Raw genomic sequence first — 25882 nt, 5'->3', positions numbered from 1 at the left:
CTTCTGGTCTCAGGCTGGTGTAGTCTCTGGTTTATGTGGCCCTTTCTGTCTCTTGGGCTCGTAATTACCTTGTGTCCTTGTGTTCTTCATTCTCCTTTGGTCCAGGTGGGTTGAGACCAATTGATGCATCTTAGATGGCCGCTTGCTAGCATTTAAGACCCCAGACGCTGCTCTCCAAAGTGGGATGCAGAATGTTTTCTTAATAGATTTTATTATGCCAATTGACCTAGATGTCCAGGGTGGACGTTTTAAGCCTCAGACCAGCAGTCTCTTCCTGGGGCAGTCTTATGGGATTCCTGCCCCTTCCACTCTTATCTGGGGGGCTGAGAGGAGAGGATGTGGGTCAGAGCCCTGAGGGAGGAGCTCACCCAGTGAAGCAAGGCAGGCAGGACCACATCCTGTGAGCTGGGAGCATTCTTGCTTTGTGTTTTCTTTGATGTTCTAACAAGTAAACAAGCAGGTTCCGCCTCTCTTGGGACCCCTGGGATCTGAGGGGCTGTTCCAGGCTGGGAGTGACAGCATTTAATCTTTAGTGTGGGTTTCTCAAACCTGAGTCTATAGCTGCAGTCCTGGGGGGTGGGGTGTCTGTAAACTTTGCTTTCCTTTTAAAGCATACTTAGGATTAGAAACACGGTCTTGGATTCTTCAGCTGTGAAATGGAGAGAACTGACCTCGCCAAGTCCTAAAAGCCAAGGTAAATCTGTCGTTGTTACTGGTAGTGGCCATTGAGTTGGCTTTGACTCACGGTGACCCCACGTACAACAGAACAAAGTTTTGCTGGTCCCTCACCATCTTCACCATGGTTGGTCTGCTCAAATCCATTGTTGCAGCCGCTGTGTATTTTGAGCGCCTTCCAACCTAGGGGTCTCATCCTCCAGCACTGTATCAGACAGTATTCTGATTCACAGAGTTTTTATTGTCTAATATTTGGAAATAAATCACTAGACCTTTCTTTCTAGTCTTAGTCTGGAAGCTCTGCTGAAACCTATCCACCATGGCTGACATAGTTTCCACCGTCATAGCAACCTACTGCCTGGTAAGCCCTCACAGGAGGCAACTATGAGTGGTACAGGGCGGGTGGGTGTGGGGACAGCCGTCAGACCAGACCAGCCCTACCGGGGCTTCCAGCTGGGTCCCAGCCCTGGAACCAGACACTGGCTGGGTCCTGGAGCACACAGTTTGGCCCTAAACCCACAGACACCTACTTCTATCCTGCCTTTGCCAGAAGTTTGCCTGGAGCAGTCTCTACCCCACTGCACCTCAAGTCTGCACCCTGCCATCATGAGTCCACTCCCAACTGTCACCCTTCCCTCGCTCATCCAAACAGCCCCATCTGCGACATCAGCCAGCCTCGACTGGCCCCATCCTGCTTAATTGTATTTTCCTGCGTGATGTATCTGCTTTGTTTGCCTTGAGTACCAGCTTCATGGTCTTTACTCAGCCCTTGGAGGCAAGCAGGGAGCTAGGTTGGCTCAGGAGCCCAGCAAGCCCTTGTTTACTCCACCCTGCTCACCACCAGTGGCCCCGAGGGCACCTGCCCCTCCAGCCACCCACAGCTCAGGTGGGGCCCAGGTTGGAGATGCTATGAGGAGCGTAGGAGGCACGGCCTGGCTTTAGGGAACAAACTTCCTCCCCTCTGCCTAGTCCTCAATTATCGAAGGTTTTCCCAACTCTATACGCCCACCCCCCAAGCAAACTACTGCTCCGTTCCCACCTGGCACAAGGAAAGGGGGTCATCAGCCCTCAGGAACTCTTCTCCCACCCGTTTACAAGCCTTATCCTACTGAGGGGTGGCAGTGCCGCCTGCTGAGCCTGACTGGACACGGATGTCCCCTTGCCCTGGTGGGTGCCTTGCCCCCCAAAGCTCAGCCAGTGCCCCACAGGCCCTGTGGAGGGGAAGACACGGGGCTCTTGTCCCAGGAAAAAACAACTAAGCACCAGGAGCCAGCTCGCCACAAACTGTTTAATGCAAGAAGTCTTTAGTTTTCTCCTCCCCACAGGCGAGTGTGAACAAGCCACTGCCCCTTACAGTGAACCTGAACCCATGAGGATGCCATCCTCATCTTTCCTAATGCTGCGTGGAACGATGGGCTGTGGCCACCTGGAGGTCCCCACGCCATTCCTGGGGACCGGAAGCAGCAGAGAGAGACCCGGGAATCAGCGTGAGGGATGGTGCCAGGATTCCCTGAAGCCCACCCTTGGGGTGCCAGGGAGGGAGGCCATTCCACCTGCCACAGGGTCCTGTGCGATGGCTGTGCTGGGCCCTGGCAGCAGACCACTGGCCACAAGGAGGTGCCCCCAAGGTCTGCACTGCGAGCAGGGAGCTGGGCCTGACCGCTCTCCCTGGCTCCGTTTCTGACTGCTCAGCCTCGGGGGTGTTCTAAGGACCTCCCATGCTGCCCTCCTTTGCCCCACAGGGGAGACGGGGAGGAGAGCAGAGGGCTTCCATCAGAAAAAGGGATAAAGTGGAAAGGGGCTGGGCTTCCTGGTCCCTGGACATCAGGCCCAGGCTGCCGCTCTCCAGGCAGGAGCAGCTCTGGCCCCATCCTCTCACCAGTACACAGCCACCCCCACATCCAGGAAGACCCAGCTCCTCCCCACAAGTGATGGGGGAGCACCAGAAAGTTCCAGGAAAGTGAGAGCGTGAAGGCTGGGGAGGACTACACTCCCGACAAACAGGATGGGGAGGGAGCTGGGAGAACCCCCTCCTCAGTCAGGGAACTCCAGCTCTGGGGGCCCAGGCAGGGGGTGCTTTGCAGGGCGCCACGGGGAATGGCTCCTGGGTGGAGCTGTCTGTAGCTGGAGTGTGGGGAAGGGGAGACAAGAGTCACAGCTTCTGAACAAGTGGTTGGGATGTTGCTGGAAAATTCCATCAAGTATGAAAGGTATCATTTAAGAGAACAAAAGTTAGCTTATATATTTTTCCGGAAGACATTTCCTAACCCCCCTCCCCAACCCCATAAAAGGAGCTGGGCCTTGCTTCTGTGGCGGCGAGAGGGGAGAGGGCTCCTGGCATGTCAAAGCTAGTAGGATGTGAGAGGGAAGGGCAGGGCCTGTGACAGGCCCAGACCAGGGGCAAAGGCACAAGTACTACCCTAATTTGGGCACAGGACAGGGGCAGAGCTGGGGGGAAGCCACCATTCTGAGGAAGCCACACTCAGCTCAGAAACAAACCAAGGAGGCTCGATGGTTCCTGTGTTCACAGCTGTGGGCTGGGCCAGGCAGGTGCTTCCCCTGTGGTCAGTTGCTGCCTGGCCGGTGCAGCCAGGCCAGAGCTGGAGCCAGAGGGAAGGATGGGGAGAGAGCAGAGATGTATGTGGGGGGCTGCCAGACAGAGGAGGGGGCAAGAAAGAATACTGCCTCTAACGTTATATATTAAAAATATCCATAGTTCTTGTGCACAAAATTCCATCATTCACATATGAGTATCATCCCTGCCTCCCCTGTTGGCCCAGGAACAGCCTTAAAGAAAGATGGTGGTTTTCCTTTTCAAGAGCTGAGGAAGCATGGCTCAGTCTTTATGGACCTTGAGAACTGATGACCCGACCCTTCCCTTCCCCCCTGAGTCTTGGCCTCCCCGGCCTCTGCTAGCCTGGCTGCTGAGATGGCTGGGATGGCGGGAGGTGTGGGGTTGGGGCGTGGCCAGTCACTCATGCCTCCGCTTGGAGGGCGGGATCAGGTGCGGGGGCAGGTCGGCCGGCAGCTCATGGCCCTCCAGCTTGACCTTGATGAGGTGGTTGGCCAAGGCAAACTCCTCGTCGTCCAGCAGCCCGTCCTTGTCCACGTCAGCCAGCTTCCAGATCTTCCCCAGCACTGTGTTAGGCAGCTTGGACTTGACCATCTCTTTCTTGGCATTGGCCCCTGTGATCTTGCCGTTGACGGGTGATAGGGTGTAGAAGATCTCATCATAGGTGGGCTTGTCCTTGCCCACCACCCACTCGACGTCATCGATACCCTCACCGGCCCCCTCGCCATAGCCGTGCCCAAAGGGCCCGTTCATGGTGCCTTCAAAGGCGCCACCCTTCACAGCCTGGGAGGGCATCTGGGACTCCTCCTGGCGCACCATCACCATCAGCCGGGCGATGTCGTTGGCCAGCATGTCGTCCACTGTGTCCAGCAGCTTGGGTTTCAGGGCCTGGAACTTGCTAAAGTCCTGGGTCTGGAGGAGTTCCTGTGGGGAGGAGGGGAGGAAGAAGAACTGGGTGGGGTGTCCCCTCCAGACACCCCTGGCCTGGGCCTGGGCCAGTGGGCCCTGTGGCTGCAGAGTAGAGTGGCTCCATCACTAACCAGCCTGGGCGACTCAGCCACGCTGGGCTTGGACTCCCTAAGCTGTAAAACGGGGTAAAAGCAGGCTTCCCAGCAGGGCTGTGGTGAGCATTAACTGATGATGCCGTGGCGTGCTTGGCACACCCGCCCTCTCCCTACCACTAGGGTGAGTCACCCGTTCCCCTCTGCCGCGTCACTCGGGTCCACCTCTGGACTTGAGTGGGATGCTGCCAAGGTGATTCACCCAGCTTCCAGTTTCGGAGGCCCCACCCGATGGAGCCAAGATTCCCCTCCAGAGCTGGGCCCCGGGCCTTCCCCACTGATGGCCGCCAGCCCAGGCAGGCGGCTCAGGGCAGCACACCTGCATCTTGCGGAGGTTCGGGAAGTCACCGGGGGAGATCTGATGCTCCCGCTCAATCTTCTGGTAGATCTCGCCCAGGTTGTTCACCAGCTCCTTCTTTTTGCTCTCCTTACCAAAGACGTTGGGCATCTCCTTCTTTAGGGAACTGATGATGTAGGCGTGGACCTGGAAGACAGGGGAGGGGAGAAGGTCAGGCCTCTCCAGGGAATGGCTTCGTGGGTCCTATTCTCTGCTGAGGAACAAGGAAGTAGAGAGGTGGGTTTCAGCTCAGCGTTGCTGCTTCCACCACGGGACCCCATGGGCCAAGGGGAGGCAACATACCATTGTGGCCTGGGGTGTGACTGTTCACTGCCCCTGGACTGCAGGGTAAAACACACAGGAAGCAGGAGAGGAAATATCCTTGCACAACTTGCCATGACAGTTTAGAAACAGTCAAGGAGGGTGCGCCAACAAAGCGAGGTCTGTTTGTTAAGTACCACCAGACACCTCACGTAAACTCAAAACCAAATTCGCTGCCGTTGAGTCGATTCTGACTCATAGCGACCCTGTACGACAGAGTAGAACTGCCCCGCAGAGCTTCCAAGGCTGTAATCTTTACAGAAGCAGACTGCCACATCTTTCTCCCGAGGAGTAGTCAGAAGATTCGAACCACCAATGTCTCAGTCAGCAGCTGAGCACTTAACCACTGTGCCGCCAGGGCTCCAGGCACTTTACAAACTCTCCAGTTATCTCCCCTGTGACCCTGCAGGATCAGATTCTCATTATTCCCCTTGTACCAATCTGAAGAGTAAGGCTCTGAGAGGTTGAGTGACTTGCCCAAGGTACTGGGCTCATAAGTGGAGGAGCTGGGGCTGTAAGGGGGTCTGCCAGAGTCCAAGCCCATGCCCTTTCTAGGTCTCCCCTCCTGTGCCTTCCCTCCCCCGACTGTCCCCGCCCCCAGGCAGCAGAAATATGGGGCATGTTTCCCACAAAGCCCAGCCAAGCCCCACCTGTCCAATGCTCTCAAATGTGTAAAGTGCTCCCACAGAGCTCACAAACTTCCGGTGGGATAGAGTTTTGCTCCACTTTACCATCCTGACGTTTTCCCAGCTATTTCCAGTTTTATCTAAGCTCCAATACCTTGCTTAGGCATTTGCCATTTAGGGACAGCACACCCCTGTCCCCCCAACAGTGGTCGGCACCACTGGACTCCTCAGGTCCCTCTGCCTGCCAGAGTAGAGCTGCCAGGGGTGCCAGGGGCACCAGCTCCACTTCTCCTGCCTGCCACTCCACCCTCCAAGTCCCCTCAGCTCGGCCACAGCTGCTACCCAGGCCCCCAGCTGCACTACCAAGTCTAGGACTTCCTAAGGACGTGGTGGCAGGTGGGTCATGGAGAGCAGCAGCCACTGCTCTGCCTGCTGGACCAGTGCAAGTCACAGCGCAAGCAGAGACAGAGCCACTCACTCCAGGAAAAGAAAGAGTCTCGAAAAAACAGATGCAGGACCAAACAGGGGACCCCGGGTTTCCCAGGCCCGGTGACGCAGACAACCACAGGGGCAGGGAGCAGCAGTGGCCCAAGGTTCCGGTGTCTGTCCCAGAAGGCAGGCTGAGTGAGAGCAGAAGGCCTCACTCTGCGAGGCAGCAGGGGACGGAGCTGCACTGCCCTGTTGCCTGGGCAAGGCTCAGCCTCTCCTCCACCCACCACCACCTGCTCTGTGCAGGATGTCCTCCGAGGCCTGGGCCAGTGACACAGGTCTTCTCATGGGGTCTTGTCTGAGACCCTTCCTCTGCACACAGATCACCAGGGGAGCAGGTTAAAATGCACATTCTGGTTCAGGTGGAGCCTGGGAACCTGCATTCCTCGCAAGCTCCACCACTGCTGGCCCATGGACCAAATCTGGCGGAGCCAGCATGGTGGTCAAGGGTGAAGGATCAGCTCTCATTACAGGCCAGGAAGCACCCAAATGCTACCCTCCAGGCCCCAAGACAGCAAGAGATACCTGGGCTGAGGCCTAGGTCTGGCCCATGGACCTGGGGCTCGGCACCCCTGCAGCTCCCCTCAACTTCCGAGGACAGAGGGAGCCACAGGGACAGGCTTCACTGAGGCCACAGCACCCACGACACATTTTCCTACTCATCTGCACCCCCAAGGTGGATGCGTACGCTTCAGGCTGTGAACACCCCCTTCCTCTGTGGTGGTTTCTCCCGAAAATCAGCGGACCACGGGGTCCCTGTGGCAGCCCTAACTGACCGGCCTGGGCTCCAAGGACAGGATGGGCCACCAGCCGAGATCGTGCCGTAGGGTCGGGTAGTGACTCTCAAGTGTAGGGCTTGCCAGCCTGAGGAGGAACAGAGCCGCACCCGGTCAGAGCCCATCTTGTGAACTAGCAACCCCTGTGCTGAAAGTGTCGCAAGAAGAGATGGAATCCTGTGAAATGCAAGTGTTTGTGCCTGGTGCTTCCCGGCTGTTCAGACAGTCTAGGCCATATACTCTCGCCCAAAGGTCAACCCCCAGCCGCACTTCGGGACCCTCCCTCTTCCTGACTTAATCTGTGAGGTTCCACATGATGAGGGTCTTCAGAGTCTGACCTCCCAAAGGCACACGCTTGGCTCCCTGGATCTGAGGGCTCCACTGGAGGCGTGAAGCTGAATCTCCTAGCTCCAGCCACCCTGGGGTCTCACTCTAGTACTTGGCCAGGCGCTGAGACAGACACCAAACTCCTGAACAACTCACATCCTGCCATCAGGTACCGGGCCCTGTGCTCTACCCCGTATGCTCTGGGCCTGCACCCTCGTGCCCCTCTCTGCATGGCTCCCTGCCGCCCCAGTTTAACCATCTGCCCCCAAAGGAGACTGTACTGACCCAGGTTCCACCCACTGGGGAAGCACCCAGGGCTCACCCTGTGACAATACAAACACATTGAGCTTTATTGTTTGGTTAACTGTCCTGTTTTCCCCATTAAGGGCTGACGAGTGCCAGGAGTATGGGACGGTGTGTGTCATTTCCCAGTGGGTCCCCAGTGTCCAGCCCTGGGCCGGTACACTCAGAGCGCAACCAGCCTGTGCAGACAAGGACAGGAGGCTCAGAGCCCCAGCCCAACACCCACCTTGTCTCTGAGGCTGCCTCCTGGCTTCAGGGGTAACCTTCCATTTTTTATGTTTATATACTGTCAGCCTAGTACAACCGTCTCTTAAAGCAGGGGTAGAAACCCCATATGGAGGGATAGGTGGAGAGGGCACCCGGGGGAAGAAGCTCAGTTAAATGAAGGTGGCACAAATGGTGCACGTGGAAGGCAGGCTCAGAAGTAGTACCGCGCACGTCTGCCCACGTGGTCAGCTGCGGTGGGGCTTGGGCACCCATGTCAGACCAACCCCAGAACCCCCTCCTTGGCCCAGCTGCCAGCAGGCCCGCCCCCCAGGGTCTACCTTGGCCAGCCGCGCCCGCTTGATCAGGTCGTTGAGCTTGCGGAGGGCAGCGTTGCGGGGCAGAGACTGGATGTCCTTGAAAAGGTCCTGCTCTTCGGCCTCGAAGAGCTTGCGGTTGTCGGGGATGAGCAGCGGCTGGGACCAGAAGGAGCCGATGTACACCCGGGCCACCTCGGGGGTGTTGATGATCTTTCCCAGGGACCACATGAGGGCCCCATAGACCCGCATCAGCTGCTGGGTCTCGATCTGGTCGGCCTTGTTCAGCACCACGCGGATCTTGTCCTCGTGGTTCTTCAGGGCCTTGATGACTTCTGAGAACTCATCAGAGATGTCCAGCTTGTGGGCGTCAAAGAGCAGGATGATGCGGTCCACGCGCTCAGCGAACCACTCCAGGACCGCTGCAAAGTCGTACCCTGGGGGGCAAGAGAAGGGTGAGCTCAGGGGACTGGGGCCCAGGTTGCTCTCACAGCTCTCGCTTCTAACTTGGCTGCCGTTTCTTGGTCTGAGATCCTTTTTCAAATCTCCAGAAGGTACCAATCTGGACAGTATAGTACCCAGAGGGCAGGATCACCAGGTCCCCCTATTTCTGTACCACCATGGTAGTACCCTCATCCACAGCACCTGGCGTGAGTAGGTCCTTAACAAATAATGCAAAGGAAGCCATAATATCCACATATAAAGTGGGTCAGGCTATGGCAAGAGTGAAGAGGAGATGCCAGCAACATGGCCCGGCACAGTACCCGAGCACGGCAGTCATCCTGGACAGCAGCATTAGTTGTCAATGCTCTCTGTTCAGTGCTATGGGCCAGGCTCCCTGTTTCGCATGAATCTCATTTACTCCCTAGGACAGGGGTTGGCAAACTACAGCCTGGGGACCAAATCTGGCCCACCACTTGTTTTCAGAAGTAAAGTTTTTTGGAACACAGCCACGCTCATTTGTATCGTCTATAACTGCTTTTGCTCTATAACGGCAGAGTTGAGTCGCTGCGACAGAAAATATTTGCTATCTAACCCTTACATAGAACCCTGCTGACCCTTGCTCTATAACACGCCTATGGAGCACTACAAACCACTTCCCTTTCCAGGTCTTCAGTGCTTCTCTAAAATCGAGTGGCTGGACTAGATATAAACTAAACTCTATTCTATGCTGTTCCCACCAACCAATTAAGGCCCTTTGGTGAACCTTACCTTCTGGGGTGGAGACTGCTAATTAGAATTCTTCCTTTAATAACAGAACTCTGTAGTTTTAGCTGAATTCATACCCAGTGTAAGATGGCATTTCCCAACCTCCCTTGCAGTAGAACCCAACAGAAAAATTTGTATGAGGCCTTTGTCCTTTTCTCCCTTCCTGAAGACGGGGATGCAGATGTGATGGTAGGAGCTGGAGCAACCACTTTGGGTTCAGAGACCGTAAGCTGCTTGTTCTGGACAGCTGCGGACTGTAACTTTCCACATAAATTGTCTGCTATCTGACTTAAGCCACTGGATTTTTAGGTCTCTACAATAGCTGTTTAATTTGTATTCTATTTTACAACTGTGCCTCTTCAAGCTCTTGAAAATAAGCCAGAGAAATCATTCCTATAGAGAGCTGGGACATTTCCCAGCTACTGACCAAAACCAATCCCCTCACCCTCACAGCCTGCTCCTACCATCCCCATGAAGAGCACCCACCACCTCTGACCAAGTTGCAGAATTAGACATGTGCTCTCTAGACTGCGGAGAACAGAAAAATACCAGGTAAAGGGGGAAGAATAAAGAAGAGGACAGAGCATCAAGGAAAAGCAGAAGCTGGGCCTGAGCGACCTACAGTGACACTAAGAGGGAAGCCCTCCTGTCCTCGTAAGGAATGTGTGGAGTGATACCCAGGTGCTGAGGGAAGCAGCACGCCCAGTGGTCTGATGCTATCTCTACCCTGCCAAGCCCTCTGGCCGAGTGCCTCAACAGCCCAGGCTCCTGAGAGCCAAGTTCTCCTTGGGTCAGATCCTGGCCCCACTCACCAGGTCTTTAAGACAAACAGCTAACACAGATGTGTCTCATGAGTAATGTTTGGTTAGACACATTCCAGGTGCCAGGCTGGTACGCGCTTCAGAGTTGTCTGGGGGCCTGTAGCCGTGTGTCCAAGCCTCTGCCTACACGCAGGGTGCTCAGAAAGAACGCAGCCTTTCAACTAAGATGGCTCTGGGTTCAACTTCCAGCTCCAGGCGCTTACTATGCGACTTGAAGTTCCTGTTTTAACTTCTGAGTTATGCTTTATTATCTGTAAAATTCAAATAACAAGTCCTTCCCCAAGATGACGGGAGGGTAAGATGAAGTGGCATCAGGCTCCCAGCACAATCCTGGGTTGGTACACATGGTCACAGACCCAGGCCAGATGGGAGGAGTGACTGGCCCACACGGGAAGTCCCTGTACAGGGAGCCAGGGCCATCGGCCTGGGACTCATCACTGGTCAGGAACTGAGAGCTACACACCCATGGCCTGGCTCTGAGGTCAGAGGCAAGTGGTTGCCCTTGTGGCAAGACATGGAAACTTCCAGAAAAATTCCAAACCTGATGCTTTAGTTGACTCACCACGGGCAGCTTCTCTACAGCAGCAATCTGCAACCCCTTCCTTACCCCCAAAACCAAAACAGTTGCCCTCGAGCTAATGCTAACTCACGGTGATCCCATGTGTGACAGAGTAGAACTGTCCTCCACAGGGTTTTCAAAGCTGTGACCTCTCAGAATTAGGTCACCAGGCTTTTCTTCCACAGCACCTTTGGGTGTATTCAAACCACCAACCTTTTGGTTAGTAGCTGAGTGCTTAATTGTTTGCACCACCCAAGGGCTCCTTCTTGTTCCAGCCACCTGAAATAGAACACTCTGATCAGAAACAGCACCTTGACTCACGGGAACATCTCAACAGGGTGGAGATGAGATGTACCTGGGGGGTTGGCATCTGAACTTCAGTCTGGACAGAGCAGCCAAACGAGACTGCCAGAGGCTGTGCAGAGGCCAGGGACAGCAATGCTCACAGACTCCGGGCTCAGGAAGTGTGGGATGGCTCCAAGCACGGGCCAGGATACTCTGTCACAGGCCAGGTTACTCCTGGGGCCAGTATGAGCAACCATGGCAGGCTGCCGGCTCCAAAGTACAAAGCCATTGAGGGCACCAGTCACGGTGCCGCTGGCTCCCAAGCTGCAGGAGGGGTCTCAGCGTAAAACTGTCAGTGTAAAACTGGAAAGAGAAGGGTCAGGGAGTGTTAAGAGAAACGGAGCAAAGACCCCAGTGCCACCACAGCCTGCCACCTGGGGGGAGCTGGCGCTAGGCCCCAGCAGGCGCCCTGGGTGGGTGCTGAGTCTACGGGCTGCCTGAGGCCCAGCTGCAGCCTTTTACGGCTGGCTGTGGGAGCAGTAGGTCAGCTCTGAAAAAGTGGGACTCAGGGCTAATGGCTGATCAGAGGCTCCTCGCTCATCAAAAACGCGGCCCCACTTTGCCCCAACGTCACACCTGGGCCTCAGACCACCACAAGCTGAAACTGATTAAATTCACACAGCTGGGGCTGCAGCGAGGCCAAAGCTCAGTTATTTGGAGCAGGGACATCCTGATGGGCTCAGACTCAGCAGATGTTAACTTTGGCCTGGGAACTAGGACATCGCATGGGGAGATTAGGTCACACTCCCAAGCTCCACCCAATGGGCTTCACTCCCCCTATGGCAGGGGCAGGGGGAGGGTGATGAGGACAGCGAGAGAAGGGAGGTGGAGGAAGACCCAGTATCCCTGAATTACGGCACCAACTCCGCGGCTGCGGGCCGGCCCAGACGCCCCAGGCGGAGGAGAGCCGCACCCCCAGTTACTGGCAAATACCTCAAGTTGATGTCAACACAACTAGGTCCATTTTTTTGCAGGGGAATGAAATTTCCTGTTTTTTTTTTTTAGTATGTAAAAGATTCATACTTTTGGTGTGAGGGAAACAGGGTGACAGGTCAAATTCACCCACAGGTCACGAAAATGGTCATAACACTCAGACTGTGTCATTGCAGGTGTGACCGCCAGGGCCCCTAGGAAGATGTTTTGATAGGTACCAAGGGCCGGACCCCAAAGCTGGCAACGCCGAGGTGGTGAGCGCATCAAGAGCAGCTGGCAAGAGCAGCAAAACCAGCCTGATGCTTGGTCTGGAGCTCAGCTGCAAGTGACAGGTCAGAAAAGGGCCCAACTATGACCAGGCCCCACCAGCCCCTGCCCCACAGCGCACCTCCCAGCCGCCCCACAGCATTGCCTAAGGCCAGGCCCTGCAGCAAGCCTTCAAGCTTTGGGACTCACTAGAGGGCTGAGTCACGACCATGCAGCCACTGGAATCAGCAGCCAGATACCACACACACACACCCCCAACTCCAACCAGCAATTCTGCAGCAAAAGCGGGAAGTTGTGGTAGGCTCGGTGAGATAGAAACCGGTGCCCACTGACGAGGGGTATTGTGCTGTGTTAGGTCAGGCCTAGGGGACCCGGAAGAGCGGACGCCTGCTATCTCAGCATGGCCAAGGGCTGGGCAGCTGGGAAGAAACGGGCGGCCGGCGAGGTGAAGCACTTTGGCTAGGTGAAAGCCAGAGCCACCTCTGAGAAGGGAAGGTGAGTGGCCAAGACAAGCTCTGGCTCAAAACGTCCTGGGCTAGGGCAACAGGGAGAAAGAAAACAGTTGCTCTAGGCAACCAGGCCAAGTCAGCTGTGTTCTGCCCCAGGGAAGTATTTACACAGGCTTTTTGGATGGAAGGCTGAAGCCTACCTCTCGTCTTGGCTTTGTTCCCTCGCACCTCCTCCAGGCCTCTGCACTCTCAGCGGCGCCTAACTCTCCCCAGGTGCTGGCTGGCCTCCTGCAGCTCTGCTTTCCTGACCAGGGTCTAACCGTGCTTCCCGCTCCCCCAGCGCAGAGAAAGAGGAGCTGCTTGGATGGGCCCTTACCCTACCCCATAAAAAAACATAGCACTCTGCAAAACACAGGTAGTTCCAGCAGCTGGGGGAAAAGCTGCCTCATACATTCCAAAACTTTCTAGAACATGGAACAATAGAGGATTTGTCTCCAATCGACTTTTGCTTCCTGCCATTCAAGTTGTGTGGGCCTCGGTATTTGTTGTTACCCCTCCAGTACATGGATTTTCAACTCACGGTGGCCCAGGAACAAGGCGAGCAAAAGAGCAAAACAGAGACTCAGGAACACAGTGAGGCCTGGTTCCTGAGCTTCAGACAAGGACTCTTCTGGAATAGCACAGTAAAGAAAGGGGTGTCCCACTATGAGTCGGAACCCACTAGAAGGCAACAGGTTTGGTGTTTTGGTTTTTACTCTTAGGTAGTTGCCCCCAGAGAAATGAAAACACAGGTCCAGACGGCCCTGATTCGAATGTTTATTCCCAGCTTTATTCGCAACTGCCCCAAACTGGAAACAACTCAAATGTCCTCCAGCGGGTGAACGGATAAATCACCATGGTACATCCATACAATGGGATACTACTCAGCAACAAAAAGGAACAAATTATCGACACTCACAAGTACATGGGTGAATCTCAAAAGGGTGACTTGGTAAGAGAAAAAAACCCCACAAGTACATGGGTGAATCTCAAGAGGGTGACATGGTAAGAAAAAGACAGACACAAAAGGCTTCATAAGGTATGACTCCATTTATGACATTCTGGAAGAGGCACAACTTTTGGGACAAATGTCAGATTAGTAGTTGCCTGGGTCTGGGACTGACTACAAAGGGGCGCAGGAAACTTTTTGTGGGGACGGAAATACTCTACATCTTGACGGTGGTGGCAGTTATATGACTGTACACACTTGTCCAAACTCATAAAGCTGTACACCACAAAAGGACGAATTTTACTGTACGTATCATATACCAGGAAACCCTGGTGGCATAGTGGTTAAGTGCTACGGCTGCTAACCAAAGGGTCGGCAGTTTGAATCCACCAGGCACTCCTTGGAAACTCTACAGGGCAGTTCTACTCTGTCCTATAGGGTCGCTATGAGTTGGAATCGACTCGATGGCACTGAGTTTGTTTTACTGGATTTGATCATATAGCAGTTGCCACTTAGCCAACTCCGACTCATGGCGACCATGTCAGAGTAGAACTGTGCTCCATGGTATTTCCAATGGCTGAGATTCTGGAAGTAGAATGTCCAGCTCTTTCTCCCAAAGCACTTCTGGGTAGACTGAACCTCCAACCTCTCCGCAGCCAAGCACATTAACTGTGGGCATGACCAGAGACTCCATATGTAATGTCAAAAAAAACCCCAAACCCATTGCTGGCAAGTCAATTCCGACTCATAGCAACCCTACAGGACAGAGTAGGACTGCGCTGTGGGGATTCCAAGGAGCGGCTGGTGGATTCGAACCGCCAACATTTTGGCTAGCAGCGGAGCTCTTAACCACTGCGCCACTAGGGCTCCATATGTAGACCTCAATAAATCCGAGCTAAAAATAAGCAACAAGAGGGAGGGGAAGAAAGGACTCTGGAGTCAGGTTCTCACTGGAAGCCTGAACCTTCCACTCAACACCAGCTATGTGGCCATGGTGATTTTTATCTCCCTCTGAGCCTCAGTATCTTCATCTGTAAAGTGAAGAGGACTTGAAGCACTTACTGATAAAGATCAAAGACCACAGCCTTCAGAATGGATTACACCTCAATATAGAGAAAACAAAAATCCTCACAACTGGACTAATAAGCAACATCATGATAAATGGAGAAAAAACTGAAGTCGCCGAAGATTTCATTTTACTTGGATCCACAATCAACACCCACAGAAGCAGCAGTCAAGAAATCAAAGGACGGGCTAATCTGCTACAAAAGACCTCTTTAAAGTGTTGAAAAGCAAAGATGTCACCTTGAAGACAAAGGTGCGCCTGACCCAAGCCCTGGTGTTTTCAATCACCTCACATGCACGTGAAAGCTGGATGATGAATAAGGAAGACCGAAGAATTATTGATGCTTTTGGATTGTGGTGTGGGTGAGGAATACTGAATATACCGTGGACTGTCAGAAGAACAAACAAATCTGTCTTGGAAGAAGTAGAGCCAGAATGCTCCTTAGAAGCAAGGATGGCGAGACTATGTCTCACATACTTTGGACATGTTATCAGGAGGGGACCAGACCCTGGAGAAGGCATCACGCTTGGTAAACTAGAGCGTCAGCAAAAAAGAGGAAGACCCTCAGTGAGATGGATTGACACAGCTGTAACAATGGGCGCAAGCATAATACTGATGGTGAGGGTGGCGCAGGACTGGGCAGTGTTTCGTTCTGTTGTACATAGGGTTGCTATAAGTTGGAACCGACTCAACAGCATCTAACAAGGACAACAAGGTGAAGACAACAAGTCTCTCCTTCATAGGGCTGTGTGAAGGTCGAGAGAGTGCCCCACACAATCTAAGGAAGCGCTTCGTAAATGTTTGCAATTATTTATTCACAGGCATCGTATTTTGAGCTCAAGGAGCTCAGACTCTGGTATGCGTGTAGGCAACGACCTGTTTCTAATGCACAAACGAAGCCTCGTGCCCCAAACATAGCACAAGCATTTGCAGGCACTCATGCCAGCTGCCGCCCAGCCCACTGAAGAACTGGCAGCTGGTGCAACAGGTGCCACACACCAAGAGCCACCTGGTACCCTCCTCCACCGTGCACAGCCCACGCCCCCTGGCAGCGCCCACAGGACTCCCTGCTAAGTGTGGGGGCCAAGAGCTGCCCAGCCAGAGCAGAGAGGGAGAGGCGACAGCAGAGGGGGGATTGTGGAGGGAGGTTCTCAGGAAGGTGGTTAAGCTGAAGCTGGGGAGCTCCGGAGAGGAGATCCTGGAATTTGAAGGGAAACCCCGGCTGAGTCACCACTTTCCCAGTATCCTGCTCAGGATGGGAGCGGCTATTACTCAGAAAAAGGTCTCCCTCGTCCAAGAATTCTGGGAAGCCCTGGCATTTTTAGTGTCTTTAAGCAATCTGCGATCCACTGCTAACCCAGAGGCTGAGTGGTTTGAACCTACCCAGGGGCTCTGGCTATCTGCTTCCGTAAAGATGACAGTCAAGAAAAAGCTACGGAGCAGTTCTCCTCTGTAACACATGGGCTTCACCATGAGTTGGGGGCTGACTCCATGTGTACCAGGAACAGGGCAAAGCTTCACACATATAAATTCCAGTCATCAGCAACAAGAAGCCTCAGATGCTGGTACTGTTGTTCCTGTTTTACTGATATGGCTCCCAGAAGCCACCAGCTCCTAAAGTGTTGAGTTGGGACTTGAACTGCTGCTGTCACTGGCATGGCAGGCACCGTGATCTAAGAGGGACATAGCACTGGGCCTTGCTCCAGGCTTTTGGGGCACTCTCACAGAGCCTCCTAGGGTCTACAGAAAGCCCTTGGTGAGGGGCTTTTAGGGGTGCAGCATCTTTGGAGGTGGTTAAGCAAGAGCGTGGACAGGAAGGGAGGGCTGCCCAAACACAGTGGCCCCCTGGGCCAGTGGCTCGGGAGGAGTACCCGACTAACCTCCCTAAGCAGGGCTCCTGCGCTGCTTCACAGAGGGCCTGGGGGCAATATTTGGCTGGAGGCAGAGAAGAGGGGGGAGAAAGAAGAGACCAGCAATGGTGTTCAGAACCCCAGCCCCAAGGTCCACTTCTGGGAGCAAAAGTTCCCGCTACTCCACAAGCCCCAAACTTGAGTCTAACCTTGGCCCCGGGAGAGAAGCAGAGGCAGCCTCTGTGCCTTTCAGGGGAGCTCCGAGCCCCCATCTCAGAGGCCAAAGCCTTGCCTAATTCAAGCTCTCAGATCCCCTCGCCATGCCTTCACACTGAGGCACCATCTCTCAGCCACGCCACACGTGTACAACCTCCGCCGGAGTTTAAATCCGGGCTCTGACCCGTGCTAGCCTGGTGTCATCTTGGTCTAATTGCCGACTTTCCTAAGCCCATTTCCTCATCTGAAAAGCAGTAGCTTCCTTGCAGACGCAGCTGCTGTGATGACTAAATGGAGCTAGTTCATGTGGCAGCGGTCAGCAGAGAGCAAGGCGCAACGCCAGCCAGGGCTCCACTTTCCTAATCCAAGTCGAAACAACACTTTCCTGCTTACACAGCTCTCCCAGGGAAACTGAGGCACAGATGTGAAGGCTCAGCTCACAGCCACGTAAAGACAACGGTGGGGTGTGAACTGGCCAAGCCCCTGCCTCCTGGGCTGGGGCCTCCATCTGGGTGTGCTTCCTTGCTGCCCACAATGAGGATCCGCTGTGGACCTACTGTGGGAAGCCTCTGCTCACAGGCACTGCCTGGGCTGTGCAGGTGATCAGCAGCCCTGTGGGCCAAGGGTACCTGCCTTCCTGGGCCCCAGATGGCTTTATCAGTCACAGGGGCAGCACTTAAGAATGAACACTGTCCCCAAAAGTCACCTTTCTCTACTGACAGAGGAGAACATTACCTTTAAAGTCACTCAGGAGATGGTACAATAGGCAGAGCTGTCCGAGACCCCCCCAGGCCCCTTTTCCCTGTCGCTCTTCTCAGGGCCTTGTGAAGAGCCCAGGCTGCATCCTGACCGCACTGGGCCTGTGTGGCCCTGCCTTATCTTTGCAGACAGAATTTCCTGCACACATTCAGAACCACGGGGAAAAAGGAAAAAAATCAGGAGGGGGCAGGCAGACAGGGGTGGGGCGGGGTGGGGTGGGGTGGCGGGGGGATGGAAGTGGGTGTAATTAGCAGTTCTCACATCCACGCACCTCCAGAAGCCTGTTCGATCGATGCACAGGGAGCCAGGTCGGGGCCCACGTTGCTGCAGGGCACTTGCCCAAGACCTGTGCTCTGGGTTGGCCCCATCTCTTAGAGGGAAACACCTGCTTTCCACCTCGTTGGCAGGTGGGGGGCCTGGGACTGTGCCAACTCTGACTTCCTGGGAAGGGGGTGAGTGGCCAGGTCCACGAGGGGTCTTTGCATGACCGATGGGCAGAGTATTCAAGGAAGAGAATTGTACCCATTCTCCCGTCCACCTAGTGGTCACCACCCCCGGGAGTCCACACCCAGCACAGCCAAGAGGTACCACGCAGTGGTCATCCACCCATAAAATACTGACCCCAAACATATTCCACGGCGAATCCCAATTTGGTAACTTTTAATGAAATATACTTAAACCAAGACCTTTGGGAGATAAGGAGGGGAAGAAAAGAATCTAGTAAACAAGCACTTTGCTCTCATTTCAAGCAGGAAACTCCTCTGCCACTCAGTGAGGCAAACACCTTACTCTGCCCTTCTCCTCCTGCAAATGATGGGGTGGGGGACTGCCTGGCTGCTTAGGGGCCCAGAGGAGCCACACCCTACACCTCAGGGGCCTGGGCAGACCCTGAAGGGCAGAGCACTAGCCATGCACTGCACGCTCCTGGTGGCTGACTCCGCCACTGTTGTCATCTGCAAAGGCACGTCCCCTTCCACAGCCCGGCCACAATCCAGTGCTGTCTGGATTCGCTCATTCACTGACTATGGGGTGCACTGAGACATCACTGCCGCTCCTCCCGAAGTCCTAACCAGGAAAGGACGCAGCAGGGACAGGACAGTAGAAGCGTGGATCCCAGCGGGGCAGGGTAGCGCATACATCAAGACTTGTATTCAAAACTTCTCAGCCTGCTAAGCTCTGGACTCGAGGCTTAAGTGCCAAAGATAGCTCAGTGGGGCTTCACAGCACAGGGTGGAAAACAGCTGTTTCTGAGTTCCTTTTTATGAGGCAACATGGGCCGTAGAACCCTAGGCCTGCGCGTATTCTCAAATACCTTCGCTCCCTGCACTGAGGGCCAGGCTGAGCAGCCTGCAGCATTCTGGGAAGACAGGCCTCCACCTGTGGGCTACTGTCCCTTATCTGAAGATGTGTACTCACCACTGAAGGCCTAATGCCTGCTGGGGCTAGAGCATTGTCCAAAGCCCCGAGGTGGCTCGGCCTCTAGCTGATGACCTCTATCTGATGGCCATGTCAGGAGAACCCAAGTCCACGTCCTCCTCCAGGTCATACCCAAGATTAACTCCATGGAGCCTCAGCTGTTGTGGTTCTTTCTTTTGCCTTTTACAAGTAACTTATTCCAATTTTCTAGCCTTGTTTTACCAAATGACAGGGCTTTTTTTGATTATCAGGTACGTTCTTAAAACCACGTTGCAACAGTAATAAAGAACAGTAAAAAAGAACAAACATAGCGATTGCTTTTTTTTATAAGGTGTTCCAAATCTACTCCCTTAAACTCCCAGGAGTGACATTTATCACCAGGGTGGGGAGAACCTAGAATCTTAACTGGTGACTTTTAAACCCAATTTAGATCTGCAGATAGAGCACTTTCAGTGTGCTCACAGCCTGGGGAACAAAAAGCGCTGGTTTCTCGGCACCCGGAACAGGCCCCCACCCCCACAGAGCCACCAGAGAGAGACAAGGACATCCCCCACTCCCAATCTCAGGCTGCCACCTTCAACTGCAAAGCTCACCACTGCCCGGTGGCCAAGAGGGAAATAGTCAGAAAAGATTTGCAAGTTAATTATAAACAAATCTGGTCACTTGCCCTTAACCCCTCCGAGTTTCATCTTATTTCACTTTCATGTCTGCAGCTGCGAAGCAGCCTCCACTTCTGAGGAGGCCAGGTACCACCCTGCTGTCTTCATGCTCCCCAGGAGAGCACTCAGGCCCCACGGTGCCCTTCTTTCTACCAAAGGGGAGTTCAGGCTCATCCTGAACCAGATGGTTAGAAAAGCCTGGCAAAATCTGGACAGGTGTTTCCATCACTGGACTGGGCCTGTGCACCACTGCTGGTGCTGTTGGTTGCTGTCGGGACAACTCCAACTCATGGCGACCCTGTGTTGGCAGAGTAGAACTGCCCCTGCAGGGTTTTTTAAGGCTGAGACCTTTTGGAAGGAGATCACCAGGCCTGTCTTCTGGAGCACCTCTGGGTGGGTCTGAACCACAAATGTTTCGGCTAATAGTCGAGCACTTCAACAATTCTGCCACCCACAGACTCCGGTGCACCAATCCTCAGCATGAAAACCCTATGCCACGCACAGCACCCAGAGGCTGCTGATGACCACCATTTAAGCAAATTTCCACTAGCTCCTCAACGTCTAACAGACCTCTGCTAGCTTCTCCTTTTGGCTCTGGAGGTCCTGCTCACTAGGCACGTACACAGCTTTGGAGCCGTGGGCTCACGCACAGCAGTGCTACCTGCTGGACCTGGAACACGGCTATGGAGCAACTCCCTCTGAGCCCACACCTCCCAATTCGCTCCCCTTTCCAGGTGTCCCAGGGGCCAAACAAAGCTGGCTGTGGCCTCGCCGTGACTGTTCTTGTGAGCTTGGCAGAGGGAGTCAAGGAACAAAGTAGCTCCTGGCTCTGTGTTCCAAGCACTGTGCAGACAAAAGGCTCCTGTCAAATGGTTTTTCACTTGGGTACACTGAAAACAAGAGCCCAGGGCGGGAAGAAACCTCCAGGGCAGCACCTGGTCCATGTCCCAGACGTCAAACAGAAGCTGTCTGACTAGACCAGGTGCTGGCGGTGGTCAGGATGGGTTACCTCTGCTGATGCGCTGCTTCTCTCCGGAGAGGATTCCGGGAGTGTCGATGATGCTTATGCTCTCCAGGACAGGGTTAGGCAGCTGGGCGCACATGAACCTGCAGGCAGCAAGAGCCGGGAAGAGAGGGGTCAAGGCCACGTTCTTCCTGCTCACAATGTGACCACAGTGCTTTCTGCACGCCTTCATCGCCACCTCTGGCTTCCCTTCCGAAAGCGAGCAACTTAAAGGTCATTGCCGTCGTCTTCATTTCCAGGGTGGCCAGCACGTGTATGGACCTTCTGAACTGGGAACCCAACCAGCAGCCTGAAACTGACCCACATCAGCACTTCCCTGCATTAGCTTTTCCCCCAGAGTTCGAGAGTTCAACTCTCAAGTTGCTGACTTGTTAGTGAAAATTCCACTAGCCTCGGTCATCATTCAACTCAGAAGGGAAATGGGGGGGAGGGGGGGTGACACTAGGACCTCAGAATTCCATACTGAAATTTTCAACCACTTGGCTAAATTTCTACACACCAAAGAGAAATGGTCCCTTCCTAATGCTTCTGGGGCCAGGTCCAGCCCTCTCCTTTCACCCAGTGGCTGGGGGTGAAGGGACGGCAAACGGCTGGTTGATAATGGGGTAGGGAAGCACAGACACACCATTCTCTGAAAATCAAAGCAGGCCAAACAAGAACAAAGCCACGGGGAGGCCTGCGACTCATGGGTGAGGGCTTAGTTGTGTGTGCCTGAGTTCCACACTAAGCTCAGAGCGGCCAGGCTGTCCAAACTGATAGCTGGGATTCTTTACTGGACACAAAAGAGGGACCTTTAAAAACTTCTCTGAAAAAGGTATTGTGAGCAAAGAAAATACTGACTCATTGTCTGCAGGACGCAGACATGGCCTGACCAACAGTGGGGAGGAATCTGAACTGTTTAGTGTGGCTGCTGGCCCCATCCCCCAAGTGACCAGTGGCCCACAGGCTGGGAGCAGCTGGCCAGGGTGAGAAGTGCCGTTGCGAGTGCCAACAGAGCAAAACCAGCTGACCCGCACACGGGTGAGCAAACCTTGGACCTTCTCGCTAGCACCAGCAGCGAGCCGACTGTTGCATGCCATGAACAACTACGCACCAGGAGAGAAGGTAAAATAGAAGGATGGGCAGGCGAACTAGCTCTGAGAAGCCACACACATCCAAAAGCTTTGGAAGGAGCCTGGCGAGCAAGTTCACACCAGGACAATGCAGTGGCTCTGCAAAGGCCAGTGAGTGCGGCAGAAAACACGACCGGGAGTGGGCCGCGTGGATGGGTCCCGTCTTCACCAACAAGGACACAGGGATCTCTTCTCTTACTACAAGTGAGCAGCACCAGTTACGGAACAAGGAGTTTTCACAAGACTCTCTTAGGACACCCTGATCGCACCCTGCCTAGGTCAGCCCCATTAGGGCAGCCACTCAGGTCTAAAGTCTGGAAAGTCAAGTTCATGATTCAATGGGTCTCTTTAAGAGTCTGGGAGAGGCTGTATCAGCCAGAGAAAAGCCCCCTTTGTTGTGCCCTCCTTCCCCAGCTGCACTGTGCACCACACATCCTGACACAGCACAAGTGAGCGCAAACCCCCCAGCCCAGGCCATTAGTGGTCAGGGACCCTCTGGAGATAAGGTGACGGCAGGAGGGAAATAAAAAGTGTGGTGGTCGGGTCCTGTGGTCATCTAAGTGCCTGTCGTGGACCAAGCGCTCCTGCCAGCTCTTTTTCGCATAGAAGCAGCCATAAGCGGAGGTTGGCTATTCAAAGGCCAGGTGGTTGGTGTGATCTCAACAAGTCACCTGGGCCCTCTGAGCCTCAGATTGGACAACCAACAGGGCTAGATAAAACTCTAGGTCCCCAGATTCAGAAAAGGGCCACGTGCCCTGCCTCTGCCTTCAAAAAAGGTGTGCTCTTGCACTCAACGGTGAAGCCCTAAAGACAGCAGAGGCAGGTGTAGCTAACCTTCCTTCTAGCGTCCCAAAGTCCTAGATGAAAGTAGAGACCTCAAGTGTGGAATTTCCGACATAGCAGCCAAACTTTCCACCCGCTAAGTAAGGCTTCCACCAGCTGACTGTCTGAGCCAACTGTTTCTCACGAAGCATCATGATTCTAAAACTCAGGGAAATTGGAGGAAGGCCCCAGGCTAAGTGGACCTGCCTCTCTGGGGCTTCAGTCAGAAGCGCCTCTCAACTCTGGCTCCAGCACTCAAATCCTGAGCGCCATAAAACAGGACAGCTATAAAACACACCTGAAGGCGGCAGAAAACCAGGGAGAAGCCCATTGGTCTTCTCTGGGAAAGGTCAGCTCTGTGCCCAGCGGAGGCCTGGCCACTGGCTCCACTCAGAGACAGGCTAGCCCGCCCTGTGGGGCTGAACAACTCTGGAAGGAAAGGAATGTGATCATACAGGGCGGAGACCTGGACAGCAAGATTCAAGGATTCTTTTCTAGGCTCTTCCTCGGACTCAGCCTTTGAAAGGCACGTGAAGTCACTCCCTGAATGGGACGTGGGAGAGATGGCAGAAGCTGTGTCCTTTGGTATGTCCTGGGGGGGGGAGGGGGAGGGTTCATGACCACTGACAGCACTGTCCAGTTCCTTTACAGAAAGGTGAGCACCCACTGTGAGGATGAGAATCTTGGAGGACTACCCTCATCGTGAGGAAGCAGGTTCTACCCACTGAACTGGAGAAACTGAGGCCCAATAGTTTAGGGGGCCTCCTAGAGAGTCTACATTAGGACTTAGGGACTGGATCCCATTCCTGGGTCCCACCGCCTCACGCACTGCAGATTGTTCCAGAGCAGCCTCTGGGAGAAGTGTCCATCTGTCTGCTGGGGCTGCCCGAGTGCGCGGGCCACAGCAGAGCTTCCCTGGCCCTCCACAAACCACAGCCCCAGGGGAGGCAAAGCAGAAACACACACCACACCAGCCCAGAGAATGGCTGAAAGTTACATCGTGTTCCTCCATAACGCTTAAGAAACAGACCCTTGAAGTAAGTCAAGGGGGAGGGGGGAAGAGATTTGAATGAACTGGGTGCATGCCGCCCAGGGGAAGGACTGGGGGCAGGAGGTGGAGACCTAGAAAAGGAGGACAGGAATCTGTCACCTTCCCAGCGCGGGCCCTGGTTGCCAGGGAAGTGGGGCTGGGGTCTGTGGGAGGGTTTGGGAGTTAAACTGATGACCTGGACAATTCTGGGGGCGGTAGAAGCCGGGGAAACTGGCGACGCCTACTCCCAGACCTCGGGAATGGGCTTTCTGTGGGACGCGACAGGGGCTCCTGTCCCAGGGAGAGGTTGTTGAGGGGTCCCTCCGGGGCCTCGGAGACAAAGGACGATGGGGGCGGAGGCCGAGGGCGGGTCGGGTCGGGGCCCGAGTGCGCGATCTGGGCCCTGGTCCCCCCCGCCCCCCGGGATCGCGGGGTGGGGGGAATACCTGTTGAGGAAGGCGTTGCCGAAGGCGTTGAGCTTGCGGAAAGGGCGCCGCGGGTCAACAACGAGCGCGTTGCCGGGCACCACGCCCTCGGTGGGGCCGTGCATGACGGCGATGAAGGAGTCGGTGGTGGGCTCGGGCCCGATGCGCATCCCCGGGAAGTCCTGCTCGATCAAGTGCCGGATGAAGGTGGTCTTGCCCGTACTGTACTGGCCCACGAGGAGCACCATGGGCTTGTTGTCGAAGTCGGCGTCCTCCAGCGCCGGCGAGTGGAACTCATGGAAGCGGTAATGCTCCTCCAGGGGCAGCAGCTTCTGCGCGTAGAGCTGCCGCAGCCCCTCGGCCACCGTCTGGAAGAGCTCCGGCTCCTTCTTGCGGCGGGCATCCTTGCTGACCCAGCTGAACATGTTTCTGGACACGCGGCTGGCCGCTGCAGGCAGATCGGCGGCTGAGAGCGGGACGAGGGCCGGGGCCGAGGCGAGGCGGGGCCGGACCTGCCGGCGGAGGGGCGGTGGCGGGGCCGGGGGCGGGGGCGGCCCACACTGCGCAGGCGCACGCCACGGCCCGCGGAGTCGCCCTCTGCAGAGTGGAGCGCGCGCCGCCCCGTGCGCCCTTTATAAGGCCAGGCCCCGCGTTCTGGAGCGCGCGCTCCCGCTGCGCGGCACAGCGGAGACTAGGGAGGATAGGGGAGGAGCCGTTCCCGTCCCCGCCCACGAACCCGCGCCACGTCCTCCTCTTCCCTGCCTCCCATTGGCTGGTTCCAAATCTCGCGAGCCCAGTTTGCCCCGCTCCTTGGCCCTGGCCGCCATAACTGGTGCCGTGGCAACCGCACCTGTTTCGCCCCGCCCCTAGTAGGGCGGCTCGCGGAAGTGCTGCGGTTGAGTAGGCGGGATGTGGGAGTCGGGCGCGAGGCAGTCCCCAGGGGCTGCCCGCCCTCCAGCGCTCGTAGACCCCTCCACCCGGCCTCAAGTTTCCGAGAAATACTCAGACATCCCAGCTCTCTGAATACCCAACCCATCCCCAGTTTGATCCTCCTTCTTCCACCAGAAGAATCCTGGAAGTGTCAGAGGACCCTGGGGCCACAGCTCTTCCTTTCCTGCACTGCCCTTTGTTGCTTCCTCGTCTTGCCCCTGCTTCCATGACTCATAACTCCCTCTCATCCCCTCACCTTTCGTCTGCCTTGGGAGACGGAGAACCAAGAAAGGAGTAGTAGGGGAAGGTGAGGGAGGGGAGAATCCGAGGCAGAGTGGTGTCTAGGAAAAGAAACACGGGGAGGGAGAAGGCCGAGGAGGAAAGACAGACCAGCAGCCAGAGGCCTGACCTCCCCTGAGGCCAGCAGGCTTGGAATTGGGAGATGGACACAAGGAATGGAGGATATGAATGACTTGCACCTGAGTAGGGAGAAGAGGCCTGTCTGAAGAGGCTGCAACTGTGGAGGGTGGGCCGGAGGAGGTAAAGAGGAAGTCGAGGCCCTCTGGCCACTTGAGTTTTGAGGAAGTGAAATCGGAAATTCCCTATGTGGGAAAGAGGGGAAATGTGGGGCAACAATGAAATCTTGTGGGAATTTAGGGGAATTAAAAAACCCAAATACTTCCTCTTTCTTCTCAGGGTCACCACCGTTACCATCTTTTAGTCTGGTCGGACTGTGGCTGTGACCCCCCCCTTACCAGTTTCTGGCCGTTCCATTAGGCTTGTCCCCCCGTCATCACCTCTGGTCACACATAGTCTCTCTTGGCTGTCCGGGCTGGTGAGAATCTTCAGTAGGTGAGGTCAGAACTTTGGGGACTGTGATTGTTACGTAAACAGGACACCAAAGTGTTGTGGGGTGGGGGTGAGCAGAGTCTCCTGGACAGATCTAAAATGAACCTGGGGACTTGAAGTCCTTCAGACCATCTCTCTGACTTCT

At 55.0% G+C, this 25882-nt stretch overlaps 1 protein-coding gene across 1 annotated transcript; it reads right to left on the bottom strand.

Moving 5' to 3' along the window:
* Positions 1-3354: 3354 nt before the first annotated feature.
* Positions 3355-24471, bottom strand: EHD1 (EH domain containing 1). The gene is made up of 5 exons (XM_003419608.4): positions 23980-24471; positions 20555-20652; positions 8033-8445; positions 4628-4792; positions 3355-4171 (listed from the first exon to the last, which is right to left on the bottom strand). The coding sequence occupies exons 1-5, from the start codon at positions 24381-24383 to the stop codon at positions 3647-3649; spliced, it is 1605 nt and encodes a 534-aa protein (XP_003419656.2). The 5' UTR covers positions 24384-24471; the 3' UTR covers positions 3355-3646.
* Positions 24472-25882: the final 1411 nt, after the last annotated feature.

The sequence above is a fragment of the Loxodonta africana genome, chromosome 7, assembly GCF_030014295.1.
Source record: "Loxodonta africana isolate mLoxAfr1 chromosome 7, mLoxAfr1.hap2, whole genome shotgun sequence".
NCBI lineage: Eukaryota > Metazoa > Chordata > Mammalia > Proboscidea > Elephantidae > Loxodonta > Loxodonta africana.
Note: the sequence above shows the minus strand (reverse complement) of the source record. Positions and strands in the feature narration are given on the sequence as shown.